Consider the following 19,549-nt stretch of genomic DNA (forward strand, 5'->3'; position numbering starts at 1 on the left):
AGGCTCCTCTGCCAGGACTCTCTCTCCCTTGCTCTTCCTGAGTCTACATGTGTAACTTCAAATGCCTTCTGAGTTTCCACACAGGCAAACATGCCAAGTCAGGGATTTGGTCTGAAACCAACTCATACTTTGTCTCCTCCTACCTCAAATCAGATTCTATTTCAGCACAGCGAGGCTGGGGAATCTGCTAAGCCAGAGTGCCTGGGCAACCTCCCTCACCCTTGTCTTCCCAGGTATGATCGAGTGTTCTGTAGGTGATTGCTGTGGACTTATTCAAATTGCACGTCACCCTTCAGCAACTCAGCTCCACTGCTTCAGTCCAAGGCACTGTCACCTCCAGCCTTTCCCAATCCATTTTCCAAACCAGACCAGAACAATCGATGTAAGACAATGGAAACCTTCCCGTAGGTCCACTGCTCTTAAGGTGACAAACTTGCCCCAGGCCTTTGCAGTTCCAGGGCCTCCAGCCTCTCCCAAGGATTCCTTCCACCTCTCCCCCATCCAATGCATAGTCCCATTTTAGCTGAAGAAGGAGGCAGTCTTTTTCTGGGCAATTCTCTCCTTCTAGATGGCTTTTTCCACATGAACCATCCCTCAGGTCCCAGCTCACAAGCCACTTCTCCAGCCTAGATAAGTCTGTTGTATTGTCTTTCTGTCTGTCTGTCTGCCTGCCTGCCTGCCTGGCTTCCTTCCTTTTCTTCCTTCCTTCCTTCCTTCCTTCCTTCCTTCCTTCCTTCCTTCCTTCCCTTCCTTCCTTCCTTCCTTCCTTCCCTTCCTTCTTTCCTTCCTTCCTTCCCTTCCTTCCTTCCTTCCTTCCTTCCTTCCTTCCTTCCTTCCTTCCTTCCTTCCTTCCTTCCTTCCCTTCCTTCTTTCCTTCCTTCTTTCCCTTCCTTCCTTCCTTCCTTCCTTCCTTCCTTCCTTCCTTCCTTCCTTCCTTCCTTCCTTCCTTCCTTCCTTCCTTTCTTCCTTTCTCTATTTCTTTCTTTTCTCTCTCTTTCTTTGTTCCTTTCTTCTTTTTTCTTTCATCATGCTAGGTAGCCCAGGCTGGTTTTGAACTTGATCTTTCTGCCTCAACCTTTCTAGTGCTGAGATTACAGGTGTGAAACACCATACCTGTCTGGTAGCTATATATTATATAATATATATATATATATATACATATTACTACATGGGGTGTGTGTGTGTGTGTGTGTGTGTGTGTGTGTGTGTGTCCTATCATTGGCAGGACTGGCCAAAGGGTAAGTGGACCCTGTGTATGAGTTACTTACTTCGTGCCTGGTTCCTTGATGAACTCCTAAACCTCTTCTGCTCCTGTTTGGGATGCCATTGTGGGCACAGTGCCTGGGCTGTTCGGTGTCAGTGTCAGAAGTGAGCAGTCTGGACTCCCAGGTTCTGTACTGCCCATCCCCACCCATGCACCAAGAGTTTCCAGTTGGGAAATGCTGCCTCTTGCTGACCACCTGTAACCCTAGAATTAAGGGAGAGAGGCCTGGGGTAGTGGGCTCAGGACCAGGGTGGCCATGTCTGTGAACATATAAGTGGCCATGACTCTAATTTTGTCTCTACTTGGAGCATGAAAAAGTCCTGGGAACTATGTTCAAAATTATAGCATAGGAGGCAGGTGCTGGTGCCTCATGCCTATAAATCTTAGCTACTCAGGAGGCTGAGGTCTGAGTATCAAGGTTCAAAGCTAGCCCAGGTAGGAAAGTCTATGAGACTCTTATCTCCAATTAACTACCAGAAAACTGGAAGTGGTACTGTGGCTCAAAGTGCTAGAGTGCTAGAGCAAAAGAGCTCAGGGACAGTGTCCAGGCCCTGAGTTCAAGCCCTATGACCACCACCAACAACAAAGACTGTAGCATAAGAAACAGGAACACTTAAACTGGGTACTAGTGACTCATGCTTATAATCCCAGCTCTTTGGGAGTCTAAGAATTGGAGGATCAGAGGTCATATAGGGCAGAACATTTATCATAAAACCCTTTCTTAACTGATAGCTGGGCATAGTAGTACACACCTGTCTTCCTAACTTCATGGACGGCTGAGATCACAAGGATCACAATTGCAGACCAGCATTGGGCAGAAAAGTCAAGGAGACCGTCTCTATAGAAGAAGCTAAGCATGGTGGCAAGACTTTGTCGGCAAGATTAACCAGTATAAAAAAGGGGGAGTGGTAAGGTGCTTGCCTATCAAGTGAGAGTCTCTGAGTTCAAATATCAATATCATAAAAGGAAGGATAGGAGGGAGGGAGGAAGAGAGATAGGGAGGGAAAAGGAGGTACCTAGACTCACTCTATGCCTTAACTTTAGTTGGAGCTTCTCAGTAAAGTTCCTCAGGGACTCGGGACAGCTCCCCCTGGACTGTGGACTGCTGAGGTTACACAGGCCTTGGTGTCTGGTCATTCCCAGACTACCACCTATAACACTCTAGAAGTGACAGCCACAGGACCAGGGAAAGATTTTGCCTGGAATTGGTCCTGTCTTTCTTTGGTTTTGTGTTGTGTTTTCCTTTTTGAAACAGGGTCACACTATGTAGTCCCGAATGGTCTTGAACTAGAGATTCTCCTCCCTCAGCTCCTGAGTGCTAGGATAACAGGCATCTATCAACTCAGCCAATTTCAGCCATGTTCTGTTTTGAGGGGGTGAGTAGGTGGTAGGTATTGCAACCCCATACTGCATGCTTCTGGATAGGTGCTTTATCACTTGAGCAACATCTTTTTTTGTTGTTGTTATCAGCTTTGAATTCAGGACCTAGGCACTAGCACTGAGCTTTTCTGCTCAAGGATGGCACTTTACCACTTCGAGCCACACTTCCACTTACAGTTTTCTGGTGGTTAATTGAAGATTAGAGTCTCATGGATTTCCTGCCTGGGCTGATTTCAAATCTCCATCCTTAGATCTCAGCCTCCTGATTAGCTAGGATTACAGGCATGAGCTACCAGTGTCCAGTTTAAAACCACATCTTAAGACCTAGATTTTTGCTTTAAAATATTTTTTCTATGGGTTTCTTTGGCTTGGTCTGGCCTTGAATCAAGATCCTCCTATTGTGACTTCCTGAGTAGCTGGGATTACTGTCATGCACCTAGCTTTTGATGGCACAGTGTATGTAATTTGCGTAAATTATTTCAACGGATTGGTTGTAAGTTATTCATTTTTTTGAGACAAAATTTTTTGTGCTGTTTTTTTGTTCAGTAATTTTTTACGAATGTACTCATGTACATGTTTCTGCTGTATCTCTCTAATGACAATAAAAATAGACATTTGCCTTCATCTGTAAAACCATGTTATTTTAAAACAAATAAATGAATTAGTCAATGAAATGCATGAGAACAATCAGCATGAAGTCTCCATTGAGGCCAACAGTTGCTCCCACAGGACGGATAGCATCAGTCCTATTGGGTTTCATTCCCCCAGGTCCTGGTAAGATGCTCTGGCCACGGGAGGAGGGGATATGCTTGAATGTCATGCTGAATACACCAGGGATGAGTTCAAGTGGAGCCTGGTCTAGAAGCAGAAGAAAGGCTGCAGGAATAACCTCATTCCACTTGAAAACCATGTCCGTGTTCTCCCCCACTTAGAACATCAGCACTAGCGTTTGAACTAGGGCTTTGAGCTTGCTAGGCAGACATTCTACCCCTTGAGCCATGCCCTTAGCCCCTTTTGCTTTCATTGTATTTTGGATAGGACCTTACTTCGTCTATGGTTGGCTAAGACCTTAGCTGTGATTACAGGCAGATGTGTCCCACCAAGCCTGACTCCTGAAAAAGGTTTTGTGGGCTGGTTTTATGCGTGTGTGTGTGTGTGTGTGTGTGTGTGTGTGTGTGTGTGTGTGTGTGTGTGTGTGCGGTGCGCATGCGTGCATGAGTATACCTGCGGTGGAGCTTACACTGAGACACACCTCCATTTCTTGGCTTGAAACTAGCCAGGGCAAGAAAGTCTGTGAGACTTATCTCTAATCAACTAGCAAAAAAGCAAGGAGTGGAGCTGTTGCTCAAGTACTTAAGCAAAATAGCTCAAGGATAACACCCAGGCCTTGAGGTACACACACACACACACACACACACACACACACACACACACACACACAAGAAAAGAAAGAAAGAGGGAGGAACAGAAGAAGGAAGGAAGAAAGGAAAAAAGAAAGGAAAGAAGGAAGGAAGGAAGGAAGGAAGGAAGGAGGGAGGGAGGGAAGGAAGGAAGAAAGGAAGGAAGGAAGGAAGGAAGGAAATTGTGCCTCTAATTCCAGTGCTCTGGAAGCTGAGGCAAGGGGACATAAAATCAACTTGGGGTACACAGTCTGTCCAGAAGAGGAAGAAGAGGAGGAAGAAGAAAAATGAGGTGAAGGAAGAAGAGGAGAGGTGGTGAGGGGGTAGGGAGGGAGGCAGGAAGAGCCTCACATGGTGCCTCCAGCTTTCAGGATGCCTGTCTGTCACACGTTAGCACTGTCTTGTAGAATCAATTTCTCTTGTAAAACAGATGCTGTCAGAGACCAGGTTTCTCTCTCAGCTGCTGCCTATTTGGAATGGATGGGGAATGAGCGATCAAGATTAAGGCTGTGCTGCTGGAAGGGCTGTCTCCAGGTTCCTGGGCGTTCCCAGCATGGCTTGGCACCTGGTGGCCGGCCCTGTGGCCTGCTTTCCAGGCACACATGTGACCTGTAGCCAGTTGGACTTGGACTGTGGGATGAGGTGTGAGAATGGTCCTCAGACAATCTGACTGGCATTCTGCTGCTGCTGGCTCACACCTGGAATCCTAGCTACTCAGGAGGTGGAAATAGGAGGATTGAGGTCCAGTATCAGCCTAGACAGAAAAATCTGTGAGACACTATCTCCAATTAACAAGCAAAATGGTGGGTGGGAGGCCTGTCTCCAGTGGTAAAGTGCAAGCAAGTTGAGCAAGCGTATGAGGCCCTGAGTTCAGTACCCCGGGCGTGGGGGGGGGGGGGGGGAGGGGAAAACAAGAGGAGATGTGTAAATGTGTTTTCTCAGGGTGGCTCAAGTGATCCATTGCATTTAGACCTCAAAGGACATCATTGAATACAACCAGACTGAGCTGTTCAGAAAGTGCCACCACATAGTGAGGACCTCAGTGCCCAGGAGAGATGAAGGGCCAGGCATCTGAGCCTATACTATGTCACAGGTCACTCCCTGACAAACCTCTACCTTCTATTACAGTATACTGCACTTGGGGTGCTATCCGAACCCTGTCTCAGGCACAGGCTGAGCATTCCCCTTCCCACTTCCTTTCTCGGGGACTTTTTTTTTTTGTCGGTCGGTCGGTCATGGGGCTTGAACTCTGTGCCTGGGTGCTGTCCCCGAGCTCTTCAGTCCAAGATGAGCACTACTGCTTGAGCCACAGTGCCACTTCCGGTTTTCTGGTGGTTCATTAGAGATAAGAGTCTCACGGACTTTCCTGCCCAGGCTGGATTTGAACTGTGATCCTCAGATCTCAGCCTCCTGAGTGGCTAGGATTACAGGTATGAGCCACCAGTACCCGGCCCTTTGTTTTTGTGTTTGTTGTTTTTTTTTTCAGTTCTATAGAGGCTTCATGATTCTTTTACCTTGGGATACTTAGTCCATTCAACTCCTTCTGTCTAGAACCCCGGTCCTTTATCTGCTCTGTTCTTGTTGTTATCTTAATTCTCAGCATCCAGGCTAGATCCCTCAAGAGTCCTGTGTCCTGCCCTTTTCCAGCTCAGCCCCATTGGTCTCCTTCATAGCCTTTTTGTGATGGTAATTCTATCATTTGTGTGCTTTTTCTCCATCTCTTTCTTCACCAGACGATAAATTCCATGGAGATGAGAAACTGTATCATCTCGGCTATGGTCTGAGTGCTCATGTCACCTCAAAATTCATATGTTAAAAACGGACTCCCAAGATGATGGTATTAGGATGTGGGATATGAAGTATTAGATATCCAAGGGATGATTGGGTCATGAGGGGAGAGCCCTCAGCAATGAGATTAGTGCCCTTTCCAAAGGTTCCTGAGGGATGCTATTGGGTTCCCCTGCTGGTGAGGACACTGTAGAACTGATCACCTAGGAGGAATGGGCCTCCTTGATCCTGGATGTCTCAACCTTCAGACTTGTGAGCAATGAATTTCCTTTGTGTATAAATACATCACCCAATCAGAGTCAGTCTTGATCATGACAGATTCCACAGTGCCTCTTCCTGCTTCTAGAGTAGATACTCAGTAAATGGTGGTGTGTGTAAGAAAATGAAGCAGTGGGAAATCAGACTTTAGACTTTATGTGGGTTATAAATCTTTAGACTTTATGTGGAGTCAGACTTCTGTTGTCTTTATTGTTGGTGGGGACTGAGCCCAGGGTCACCTGGTACATGCTAAACAGGAGTTCAACCACTGAGCTACTGTTTTCTGATACATATTTTTCAACCTCTACTATGATGAGACAGTTGCTGGAATGGCTATCAAAGCTCTACTGAGCCCAGAGGAAATGATGAGAATGGACAGCTACTGGGCTCATGTCCAGGTTCTGCTGTGTGAGACCCAGGGACCTGCAAATAGGAACAGCTCCCCCACAGGAGTCCCTCCTCATCTACAAAATGGTGTTAAGAACCCCTGAAGGTGGGCCAATTGGTGGGAAGAATTCTAGTCTGGTTAGTGTGAAGAAGAGGGCTGCGTGGGGAGAGGGCGGGGAGTTCTGCCAAGTGCAGTTATCCAATGGGAATGAGCAGGGGAGTCAACCGGCTAGTTCTCATCCATTGAGGGTGCAGTCAGTTGAGTGGATGCTCGCTCTTCCTTCTTTCCCAGATGTCTCAGTGGGTCAGAGCCCACAGGCTCCCCTCTGTGAGGAGAACAGATGGCTGGTGAATTCCTGAATGACCCGGGATTACTCACTTCTCCAGGTAACAACAGCACAGCAGGCAAGGGACACGTGACTGCCTCAAAGTCCAAACCACCCAGAGAGGCTTCCGTGGCTTCCGTGAGTGAGTTCATTTAAGAGGTGATTGAGAATATCACAGTGACATCTAGTGACCTGCAGAACGGTACCTACAGGCCAGTACACATACATCCACCCCTTTCTTCCTGGAGGCAAGCTTACCCTACTCAGGCCGGCCCCCTCTGCTAATGCTTTTGTCACTGGACAGAAGAAGAAAAGCCCAGATTCTCAGTAATGTTTCCCCCCTTGGGAATTAGGATGTTTGCTTCCAGCACAGAGGACCTGGGGATTATTTGAACAGAAGCTTCTGAATAAAAGTAAACAGTCCTCTGGAGAGAAAGAGAAAAAAAATCAGCCAAATTCCTATTTCCCAAACTCTTCCCTAGGTGCTTATTTACCACAAACCAACGCGCCTCTTGCTGGACTCTAATGAGTCTAATGAGACATGGGCTCTGTGCACACCAATGCTGATTTTCTAACTCGTAGAGCAAGATGGATTTTCTGGGCTAGGGTGGGTTTTTGAGTGTAATGTTCCAATGTTTTGCTTTTTATTGGGTAAATCAGTCTGGTTCTTCCTCAAATCGCAATTCAGGCTTGACTGGCAAATGTGCCCATTTAGGAACCACAGGTCTTCCTGAATATTAGATATGTTGCTTATTGGGACTGTAACTGAACCATACTTGCAGGGTAGTTCCCAAATAAAGGGGAGTCCTGGCTACTTCAGACCTACTCATGTTTTCTGTCTGTTCTGGAAGGCAGTGCCCTCAGTGTCACCAGGAGCTCATGCCCACTGCTGATAGCGGTTTTGTACCTCTGGCAGTACAGGTTCCGTGGACTAATTAGCTTCTGTCTGGTTACTATGTGGGGTGGGCACTGGGAAGTCGTGGGAAATGCAAGCACACACTGCAGTGTGCTGTCCCATTCCCAACCTACAATACTGCCTTTTAGACTGTGGTTATGACGACCACCACATTTTCCTCTGTTGCCTTCCAAAGCTCTTAACATCAGTCATTATGTGAGTCAGGCCATCCATCCAGGATCCCCTACAGTGGTATTTTTAAAGGTCTCAAAGGAAGAGCACATTTTTTAAATTACTCATGACTTCTGGTGATGTAGATTTGGAGTATTTAGCATTAATGAGCAGGTGGGTGTTACTTGAGGGCACAATGAATGGGCTACTATGTGACTCCATACTGCTGTGCTCAGCTGCATGTGCCACCATCTTGAATTGATCTTTGCCTCTTGGGGATGCACCCTGATCCCTGGGGGAAGTTGTGGCCCTCTGGTCTGGTCTGTCTTTTACCTTTGCCCCTACATCCACCTCAGTTTCCATCTAGCTGCTTATGTTGCCCTTTTAAACCAAAGCAAACCATGAAGGGCATTTTTTCAAAGTGGCAATGCATCTGAATGGGAACCCAGTAGCCATCTATTTTAAAGGAGGCAGTTCTTTTTGTAAGGTCAAACCTACTTTACTAGGTGTTATTTTTAGCAGTGTAATGGTGTCCTTTTTCAAAAGACTGACAAATCCTACACAAGAAGAAAAGATTGGGCCCAGCAGTTTAAGGAGATGTCATTAGCAAAAAACTAAGTCTAGCAGAATAAAGTGGCTTCTCTCCGGAAAGCAATTCTTCTTTGTCTCGTCTCTGTTCACAGCTCATTAGTTCTCTGGGAATCAGAATAAGGCGTTTCCCAATTATCTGGCCACAGGAGAATGTTGCTGATGGATGGAGCTGAGCTTTACAGCAACACACACACACACACACACACACACACATCTCCTGGCACCATCCAAAGAGGTGGGTCTTTCCTTATTCTTGAGGGAACCCTGCTGAGAAGCTCTCTGTGTCTCCACAGGCTTATTGGTAACAAGGGGACTCATAGGCATTCTCTGCAGTGTTTTGAAAATCAAGTGCCAATATCCAGAAGTGCCTACTGTGTTCATTCAGTGGTATACATTCAGAGATATTTTCACGGCACTGTGTTAAAACACAGTGGGCAACTTTTGCTTTTATTTTTTGCAACTTCAGTACAAGCAATTTAAGTTGCCATGGTCAGAAGACACACAGTTGGGAGGCAGGCCACAAGCTAGAAGTGTAACTAAAGGTACCTAGGACAAGCTACCAGACACACAGGGTATCTTCCCCACAAGGTCAGCTACAGGAGTTAAGATCTCAAAGTAGCAGGAAGAAATGATGGGCTGCCTCCCTGATCTCACAGGAAGCCATGGGGGGCGGGATCTGAACAGAAGAGGCGTGGTCAATGTCCTTTTTGCCCTGGTCCTGTGGCAATAGTACAACATCTAGCAGGTACCAGACCATTGGAGAGAAAACTTGTGAGCACTTATCTTCTTGAGTTTCTTGAAGTTTCTCCATTATGTGAGGATATATGAGAGTTAAGGCAGGAAGTCAGTGCCCCAAACTTTTAGGGTCTGACAGGTGTGCTATTTCTTTAGGATTTTGGAGTGGCTCAGTCTGAGGGACCCAGTCTTTAAAGTAGGGCTTAGCTTTCTGTGGTCATCTGTGAGATACGGGCTCAGGGCCATGAAATAAAGACTGTGACCTAGAGCAAGTGGTTTGTATGTAGGAGCAGTGATTTGAAAGTTACCAAGGGGAACACCAGCCATCATCAGACTCTGTATTTAATTGTCCCATGTTTATTCAACAACTTCTAGCCAGGTGCCGATGGCTCACATCTGCAATACTAGCTACTCAGGAGGCTGAGATCTGAACATAGCAGTTCTAAATCGGCGCAGGCAGAAAAAGCTGTAATTCTTCTCTCCAATTAATCGCACAAAAGCCAGAAGTGAAGCTGTCGCTGAAGTGGTACAGTGCTAATCTTGAGTGAAAAGCTAAAAGACAGCATTCAGGCCCTGATTTCAAACCCCAGTACTGGCAAGATAAAAGAAAACCAAAAAAAGTCCCACTTTCTAGAAAATGATTTGAACATTTGAAACTTTAGTTAGATCAACTAGTCATGAAGGTGGAGATTTCCTTAGGATAAGAAGGGCAGTCTTCAGCTGGTAGAAAGAAGAATAAGCACATTGGGATTTGTATGTTACGAATTCAGTGCACATCAGCTCTGGTCTTTCAGAAAGCTTTAGAAGAGGATTGTACTGCTCCTTTCTTCAATCACTTCTATAACTTCTAGAGTTGGCAGAGAAGGATTGTGGCTCCTGGAGGCAGCAGGCAGCTAGAGAACGGCAGAAAGGCTCATCTGTCCAACTGGGCGATGCCTCCAAAACATACAGGAAGACAGATGTGAAACAGAAGCCAGGTTTCCGTCCAGCCTCCTCTGCAGCTTTCCACCCCTACCATCACAACCATAACAACTAGTGTCATAACCAAAGACACGAACTGGTTCTAAGACCAGCTCTCTACCCTGCTCTCTACCCTCTAGCCTGGGATCTCGCTAGAGCCAGGGCTGAACGTTAGCCCCAGCCGAAGGGTTCTAGCTGCAGCTTCCTCCATCCTAGGCACCCAGTCTTAGCAGGGAGCCCCCTTGTCTTAGACTCTTGATTGCATGTATTTTATCTACTGTGGTGCATTCAGATGCCTGCTTCCCTTTCTCCTGAGAGGGGAATAGAGGCTCATTCCTTGTTCCCTGCAAGATCAGCTTTAACAAAAAGGATGCCTGGAACAACAGCCCAATGTCCTGTCCCTGAGGGACTTGCAGAGATCTCTACTTGCCACATTGTCCACCTTTCAACGTCCAATCCACTGTCAAGCACAAGACTTCCCACTCCTGCGTGGGGTCAGAGCCCACCCAGGACCCCTTCCCCTTCATCCCCCCAGCCCAGAACCTAGGAGGCCAGCCTGAACTCAACAACGTTTCCCTTATGTTCCACCTGAGCCCTCTGCCCCCGTGTGGGGCCAGAACCTGGGAATGGAGCTGGGGTTTGGGAGAAGGCAAATGCTTTGTTTCTCAAAGGCCATGTGAGAGTTGTGAATGCTGTGTGTGTGTGTGTGTGTGTGTGTGTGTGTGTGTGTGTGTGTGTGTGTGTGTGTGTAATTCCATGTCTGGGAATATCTGATTTCTCTCTGCAGGATCAAGCCAGGGAATCACAGGCCTGATTTTTGTCAACATGTGCTTCATCAGCCTGGTAATCTGTATTCCTTGTCCTTTACACTGATTATAAGGCTTTTTCTCTACTCCCTTTCTTAACATTCTTCCTTCCTGGATTCTCACACCAACTTCCCAGGGTAGGAAGAAGCAGCCTTTCTCCTCCCCTTCCCTGGTCCTCATATTTCTTCCCTTGCCTAGCCCATCCTGTTGAAGTAAGATTCAGGAGCTGCTCAGCACCGGCCAGAGACTCTGTCCAGCCTGGCCTGACAGTGCAGCTGTCTCTTCAGTCACCTGTCGGATCTGATTCACATCCTACTATACACCTTGATAGCCAAGGTGTGCTGAGCACTGAGGCAGTTTTGGGGGAAGATTCCTCTTCCTCCTCTTCTTTGGTGAGACAGGATCTGATCTTATTATATAGCCCAGGTTGGCCTACAAAGATTGATCCTCCCACCTCAGTCTCCAAAAATGCTGAGATTACAGATGTGTGCCATCATGTCCAGTTTTCCACTCTTTTCCTTTCCTCTCTGTCTCGCCCCCATCTCAGTGCTACACATGACCCTTTCCAACTCAGCTTTCCATCAGGATCTCATTGCAGGCACTCTGGGTTGTGAGAGAAAACTACAATGAAGGAGGTTCTTGCACCAAAAAAAAAAAATCCTACAAAAAAAATCAAACAGACAAAAAAAATCAAGAACTGCCGGGGTTCCCTTGGATGGGAAGTAGAGGGCACCGTGCGCTGAGAGTGAGTGAGCTGGACAATGGCATGCTGCCTGTACCTGTGCCCTAGGTGCTCAGTAGTTGAGTGACTCTGTTTCCCAGTAGGCCATAGTAGAAACCGCAGTATAGAAAACACGCATACTCAATGGATGACAGAGCGGGGTGGGGCTTGCACTCTGCAGCTCTTAGTAAATGGCTCTCGGCCTCAGATTTAAATATTTAAACGTTCCCCATGACTTAGAGGAGCCCTTAGCTCAGGGTGAACTCCAGGCTAGAAGCTGGAGTCTCCCACTGGAAGAATAGATCCTCCCTGATCTATGGACATGCTTCAGTGGTAGGAGGTCGGGGATGAGGGGAGGGGGGGCGTTGAGAGCCTCTAGGGAGGCCTTTGAGTACCAGAGAGGGAAGTGACTGGGGCCAGTAAGCAGAGAGAAGAGAGATGCCACAATGCCACTCTCACCATGGGAAATCTACCTGGCCCAGCCTTGAACTAGTGTTGACTCAAGCTTGAGAAAAGGCATCGCTGCCCCAGGGGCCTAGGCCTGGTCCCTGAGCCTGACGGGAGGGTGGGTATATATGCTGCTTCCCTCCACAGAGTTGGGGTCCACAGTGTCTGGGCCCCCAAACAGCACACTCAGCTACCTGCCCTTTCTGCTCTCCCTTACTTTGTAGCAAGTGCCTGGAAGGTGGCAAGGGGAAGCTGTGGAGAGCGGAGAGTCCTCACACCGAGCCCCTGGTCTCCTGGGACCCATGTAGCACATCCTCTACATCCTGTTCAGCCTCAGCATCCTGCTCTGCCTCAGTACAGGCCCCCAGCAGTGGGGGGCTGGGAAGGTACTGGAGGAGTCGGCCTTCCCGCTTCATTTCTGCCAGCTCCTTGGCACAGCAGCTGGGTGTGTTGGTCTCATAGGTGTCGTGGAAGGTGTTGTAGTCCACCTCATAGAAGCCCTTCTCCAAGGTAAGGACGGGTGTGAACCGGTGGCCCCAGAGCACCTCTGTATCCATGTAAGAACTTCGTGCTTGGCAAGTCATACCTGAGAAAATAGATGTCACGTGCATTATGATATAATCTACTATCCATCCACCCACCCACCCATTCTTCCATATTTTCAACAATCTATCAGTCTGTCTAATTATCCATCCATTCACCCACCCATCCCTCCATCTATCTATCATTTATCTAATTAGCCACCCATTTACCCACCCATCCACCCATGTACCCATCCTTCACCCAGCCATCTTTACATCTATCCAGCAATCTGTCTATCCAGTTGTCCATCCATTCACCCATCTACCTATCCATCCATCCTCCTACCCATCCTTCCTTCTATTCAATAATTTATCAGTCTAACAGTTATTCATCCATCCATCCACTCATGTACCCATCCTTCACGCACTCATCCTTATACCTAGCCAGGAATCTATCAGTCTATCCAGTTATCCATCCATCCACCCATTTACCTATCCATCCATCTATTCATTCACCCCTCCTTCCATCTATTCAATAATCTACCATTCATTAAGCATGTCTTCCGGCAGATGCTGTACGATTGATCTGTACCCATTTCTAAGTAAGCATTTTTTGAACATCTATTTGTGCTAAACAACACAGAGATATAAAGCAAAATAAGACCTAGTCCTTGTCCTGGAGAAGCTCACAATGTGATGGGGACAGAAAACTGGAAGCAAACATGCAAAATTCCAGAGAACATCTCTAGAGACGAGAGTGAATAATTTGGGGGAAGTAGTTGAGGGCAAACACTTGATTCTTGAAATTCGCATTCAGATACAGAAGACTGAGACAGGAGGGGAGGCAGACAAGGGGCAAAAACCAAGATGAATTCAGAATGGGGGAAACATAGAAGAGCTGGCGGAATTCAGAACATAAGGGGATTGTTTGGAGTAACCACAATATGGACAGAAGCCTGCAGGCTCCTGCACACATGCATGTTCATGCACATATATATGTACACACAGGAAGGGGAGCAGTTACCCCCTCCCCGACAGACTTCTTGATCTGAAGATGCTCTCTAGTGCCTCCACGCCCTCCCCACACAGCCCTTGCCATGCCTGTGTTATTTTTAGGTATTGCTCGCTTGCTCACCCTCTCCAGAGAGGGAGGGCAGCTTTGTTTATGGATGAGGAAGCCTTTGAACATAAGGATCACAGGAAAACAGCTTTCTAGTTATCCTTTGAGCTTAGGAAAGGACTAGTTTGTGCACTTTGGGCACCTTTCTGAGAGGGGTATCATACAAATCAAACCCAAGCCAAAGGCTACTTCCACCCACCTGTACTCCAGTGCCCAGACACCCCCTCACGGGACCTCAACCTCAATGGGCTTTTGGCCTGCTCTTAGTTCTCATGGGGAGGCCTGTCTAGGCCAGGTATCTCCATTCAATCCTTACTCTTTTCTGCACACTCCCTAGCCCCAGCAGAAGTATAACCCTCCACCCCTAAACTGGGCACTGACCAATCTAAAACCATAGGCTCCCACCCAGAGCCACTGGGACCAGGACTTCTTTGGGAGCCTTTGGGACCAACTTGCTGAGTTCTGCCTGCTCATTTTCTAGTGAGCTGCCTTGCAGCTAAAGGTCCTGCTTAAGTGCCAGCCTGCTGGTGACTCATTCTGTCACTTTACCACATACAATAGCAGGGAGTACACATTAACTCTGGTGCTCCATTTAGCCATTACATCTTCCCCAACAACCCCATGAGATTAGTTTTCCTGATGGGTTGACAAGTCGAGCAAGAATCCAAGCTCACCCAAGTAGGCTGTGACAGAGTATGTGCTCCTCAAACCAACTAAACTCTTGGCTTCATGAGCAGGCCAACTAAGCCACTGTCATTAAGATCAGAACAGTTAGGTGAGTGATTTTCCTCCTGACCTCCCAGGGTCTCCGGGGGGGGGGGGGGTGGCGGGGGGGGGGGGAATCCTGTCTCTCATAATGGAGACAGAGTAGCCCAGGTTGAGGGGAGGAGGTCAAGCAAATCAGACAAGTGTTTTGACTTGGAGGGAGGAGACAGTGGGCAGAGTGAGCAATCAATCTCTGGGGGGCATGTGGGTGCTTTCCCCACTAGCAGAGATGGATGCTGTAGGAATGGTGTAGCATAGCTTGTTCCTTTGCCTCCCTCCCTTTTACTTGATCCTTCCTTCTTGACCTCACAGTGGAGCAAATCCCAAGAAAGTAAGCCTGCTTTCTGATCGTGACTCTGTCACCAAGGGCAGAGTGACCTGGGCATCCTGGCTCTGTAAGAAGCAGCTTCCTGAATTCTGCCTGTCCTCAGCCCCAAGGGCTCTCCCAGCTGCTACCATATGCTTCCTGTTCAGGCTCCGGCCCCCAGCAGATGGCCAGGCAGCCCCTTTGGCACTGTCCCTAGAGCCTGTCAGCACCCCTGCCTGGTTCCACTGACTCAGAAACTGGAGCCCCGCTGAGTCCCCCCACTCAGCATCCAGTTTTCAAAGGCTAAGCAAGTGTGCTTGGCCACTAGCAGGCCCTAACATTGAGGGACCCGGTAAGGGGTAGACTTGAAAATGAAAGGCCTGGATCTGAGCACTTAGTGTCTGCTTGAGCCTTTCAAGGAAACCAAACCCTATCCTGTTGTCTGCAAGAAAGAGAAGAATGGAAAGGTCCATCATTGTGAGGATGGATGAATTCTCTGTACATCACACGGAGGGCCTGGCCTGAGGCTCAGTCTACTTGATGGAAGGAAGGAAGGAAGGAAGGAAGAAAGGGAGGGAGGGAGGGAGGGAGGAAGGGAGGGAGAGGGGGAGAGGGAGGGGGGAGGGAAAGAGTGGGGAAAGGAAACGAGGAAGAGGACCAGGAGGAGGAAGAGGACCAGGAGGAGGAGGAGGAGGAGAAGGATGGTATATTGACGATGGCTCTCCTCCTTGAGGAAGCCCTGCCCAAAATGTGGGATGGGATGTGTGGATCCCAGAACTCAAGCTTCCTTAGGAACCATGTTCTTTGGAGTGAGCCACCTTAGAGCCATCTGCTGAACAGGGCAGTGTGTCTGAGACATGTGGAAGCCCTCAGCTCCCAGCTGCCTGTGAGAGTCAGCTGAATAGGAAAACACCAGACGGGTCCCAAAGAAGACATCTTTTCAGGCATACCTAAGTGGATTGGTGCACCTCTGTGTGGATGCACTGATTACTGCAAACAGAAGCTGTGCTTGGCTTAGGGAGGAAGGCTGAGAGGAAGCTGCTCCAGGGAGGGGCCAATGGAATAGTCCCTGCCTCACGCTTGACTCCTTGGTGTTTTTGAGAAAGAAGAGTGCAAATCCCTGTGAGTTTAGAAAAGGCTGCCTGTGGCAAACTGTCATCTCCTGGTGATAACATTCATAGTATGCATGGAATCATGAGGTCCTACTCTAAAGAACTAGCTCCCGTCAGGCACCAGTGGCTCACACCTGTAATCCTAGCTACTAAGGAGATCTGAAAATCAAGGTTTGAAGCCAGCCCAGGCAGACAAAGTCCATGAAACTCTTAGCTCCTATTAACCAGCAAAAAGTCAGAAGTAGAGGAATAGCTCCAATAGTAGAGCACCAGCCTCAAACAAAGAAGCTTAAGGACTTATGCCCAGGCCCTGAGTTCAAACCCTAGTACTGGTAACAAAAACAAACAACAACAAAACCCCTCAGTTCCTGTAGTCACCCCAGATTTTTCAGGGTTATTGGTAGCTGTCAGGGAGGTACCTTTTCTTGTTTGGCCTCTGTTTCTATCCTCCATGTATGTGGGAGGCTCCTAGCCTCTATATGTGCTTACATTTTAGATCTGTTCCTGAAAGTTGGACAAGCCCAGCAACGCGATCATTTATCATAACTCCATCTTGAGTTTTCAAATCGCATTAGAGACTGGACAAGCTATCTCAGGATTCTCACATACAAGCTTTCCAGTTCGGGTGTTCCAGTGACCCTTGCCCCTGGCTAGGGTAACTGGTCTAGGAAGAAGACAGATGTCTTACCTGTTGCTTCCACCATCCCTTCTAGAATGACCACCACTTCGAACTCCTCCTGATCCAGCTGAGCCCTGGACATCTCCCAGAAAGGGCTCTTCTCATTGATTTCGTGGGAGATGATGAGCGGAGACACCAGAAAGAGGCGGTCATCGCCAGTGTCGAAGCCCACGTTGATGTCGGTCTGGTTCAGAGGGATGAACTCCCCTTCTTTGGTCTGCCGAGACTTGATGAGCTTGGCCCGGATGGAGGCCTCTACGATGTGGGAGTTGCGGAGGTCTCCCACCCGAAACATGAGGCACAGCTTCTCATCCCGCATGGAGATAACCGCGTTGTTGGAGAACATGAGCGTCTCCGCTCTCTTCTTGGGCTGGCTGATCTTGACAAACATACAACCCACCATGAACGCATTGACGATGGAGCCCAGGATAGCCTGGACCAGGAGGAGGATGATCCCTTCTGGACACTTCTCAGTGATGACCCTGAAGCCGTAGCCGATGGTTGTCTCCGTTTCAATGGAGAACAAGAAAGCAGACACAAAGCCACTGAGGTTTTCCACACAAGGAATCCACTCTTGGTCACCTACATGGTCCAGATCGCCCCGGATGTATGCAATGAGCCACCAGATGAAACCAAAGAATAGCCAGGTGATGGTGTAGACCATGGTGAAGACGAGCAGGTTGAAGCGCCACTTGAGGTCCACCAGGGTGGTGAAGAGGTCGCTCAGGTAGCGGTAAGTTTCCTGCACGTTGCCGTGGTGAACGTTGCATTTCCCGCTCTTCTCCATGTAGCGCTGGCGGGGCTTCTTGCCTTCGGCCAGCAGGCGAGTACGGTCAGTGGCAATGGGTATGTAATCGCGAGCCTGCTTGGGAATCTTGGTGGGGTTCTGGGAAGTCACTCCAATCTCCATGTCCTGGTTCATTGCATTCCTAGAGTCACCAGCCATAGCTGGGCCACATTGAGTTAATAAAAATACAATAAGATAAAGAGATCATTGTGAGTGAAGAGGGCTCTTGTGATTCCCAGATACCGAAGATTCATGGTCATTCTGACCTGGGGGCACTCATGGGTGATTTTCTAAGGGTTTGTTGAGCTGTCCACAGGTCTGTGGCTCACAACTATAATCCTAGCTACTCAGGAGGCTGAGATCTGAGGATCACTGTTCAAAGCCAGCCATGGCAGGAAGTCTAGGAGATTATTAACTCCAATAAACCACCACAAAAGCCAGAAGTGGAGCTACCCTTGAATTAGTGACAGAATGCTAGCCTTGAGCCAGAAAGCTAAAGGACAGCACCCATGCCCTGAGTTTAAGCCCCAGTACTGGCTTAAACACACACATACACACACACACACACACACACACACACACGCACGCACGCACGCACGCACGCACCCACACATTGTTGAGTGAACAAATAAATAGGGGCAAGGTATACATAAAATAAGTAAAATATTTCAAGAAACCTGGAAATAATTTGAAAAATAATAAGGACCACCGTGTATTAAATAAATATTCTATGCTATGTATTATAGACAGAGTGCCACTTGTAACCAAAATAGCCGTCCCTTTTATGTACTGTGTATTCTGTGGATTTTGAATGATGCCTTTCCCTCCCTTAGAAGGTATGTCCCACAAAGATATAATCTTGGGTCCTTTTGTTCTGAATACATTTCAAGCAACTAGAACATTGTCTGGCCAGTCTTATGTATTCAAAAATACTTTCTGAATGAACAAATGATAACTTAAGAAAACAGAGTCCCAAAGAAGGGAAGTGATCATCCCTAGGTCACCACACAAGAAAAGTGCTAAAGCTGACATTTGGATTCCTGCTTACCTGGTGCACAGCTTGTGCTCCGTCCTTTATACTTGTCTGCCTTTTTTCTTTCATCTAATTCTTTCAGCGGCAGACAGAAAGGAAAAGGCGGTGTGTGTCGGATTCACCAAGTGGTAGCTTTTGCTGTCTGCCTGAGGAGTCTGGCCGTCTGAGCGCTCACTAAAATGACAAATGGCTGTGTAGCTCCACCCTTAAAACTTTGATCTAATTATTCCCTAAGAAATAGAGATGTTCTCGTGCCCCAAGCCTTTCAAAAGAAGTCTGGTTTGGGAGGTTATGTCACATTTCAAAGAGACGCCCAGAACACCTGTGGTATCCAGTTTACTTTTTCCCTGACAATGAGCTGAAACCCATTTTAAATGTTTTCAAGATGGTTGAAATAAAGAAAGACCGGAAGAATCTCTGCAAATTAATAAGAGCTGCTTGAATCTCTGAATGCCACAAGCTAGCTAATGTGTAAGAAATATGCATATATAATCCATATATATGTATATAAATGAGCTTCATAGTAGGATTGTATATGCATATATAACCCTAACATGAAATGTATTTAACCCTTCCACAAGTCTACTAGACAGTTACAAAGGGTCCATTTTTCAGATGAGAATAACAGAGCTCACATAGCTTGGAGCTCACCGTACGGCCACAGCTGCGCAGTGGTCCACAGGCAGTGATGTTCTATCACTCAAGCTTAGATTGATAAACTGCCCCCTCCAGAACATTCCGTGAGCTCCAATTCTGGGAGATATCCCTTGAGGGGGTAATGCCACTCAAAATGTTCTTGAATCTTCCCACCCCATTGTCATTCTTTGTAAAACAGCAACAGTCTGTTGTGACCTGACCTGTTGCTGTTTTTCCCAGACAGGCTCAAACTCAAGCCCTGAACATTTCCAGAGACTGATACACTGATTTTGATTGTTGCTCTAAGCATTGAGAGATCAGACACGGTCTTCACTCGTAGCCTTGGACCCGAGCCACATTCCTTAAATCCCCATAAAACTTCACACCCGGGCACTATCACTGCAGATGGGCTGTCTCTCCTGAAGATACAAGTTCCCCTAGTAAACCTTCTCATCTGACC

General features: G+C 47.6%; 1 protein-coding gene across 2 annotated transcripts in view; it reads right to left on the reverse strand.

The window, feature by feature from the left end:
* Window positions 1–9,742: 9,742 nt before the first annotated feature.
* Window positions 9,743–19,549, reverse strand: part of Kcnj5 (potassium inwardly rectifying channel subfamily J member 5) — a 28,446-nt gene continuing 18,639 nt past the window's right edge. For both annotated transcript variants that reach the window (XM_042674971.1, XM_042674970.1), the window contains 2 exons: window positions 16,643–17,581; window positions 9,743–12,715 (listed from right to left, as the gene is read on the reverse strand). In XM_042674971.1, the coding sequence (XP_042530905.1) occupies window positions 12,402–12,715; window positions 16,643–17,579 (1,251 nt within the window). In that variant the 5' untranslated portion in view covers window positions 17,580–17,581 and the 3' untranslated portion in view covers window positions 9,743–12,401. The remainder of the gene's footprint in view (window positions 12,716–16,642; window positions 17,582–19,549) is intronic.

The sequence above is a fragment of the Dipodomys spectabilis genome, unplaced genomic scaffold (assembly GCF_019054845.1).
Source record: "Dipodomys spectabilis isolate Male_0828 unplaced genomic scaffold, ASM1905484v1 ptg000023l, whole genome shotgun sequence".
Classification (NCBI taxonomy): Eukaryota; Metazoa; Chordata; class Mammalia; order Rodentia; family Heteromyidae; genus Dipodomys; species Dipodomys spectabilis.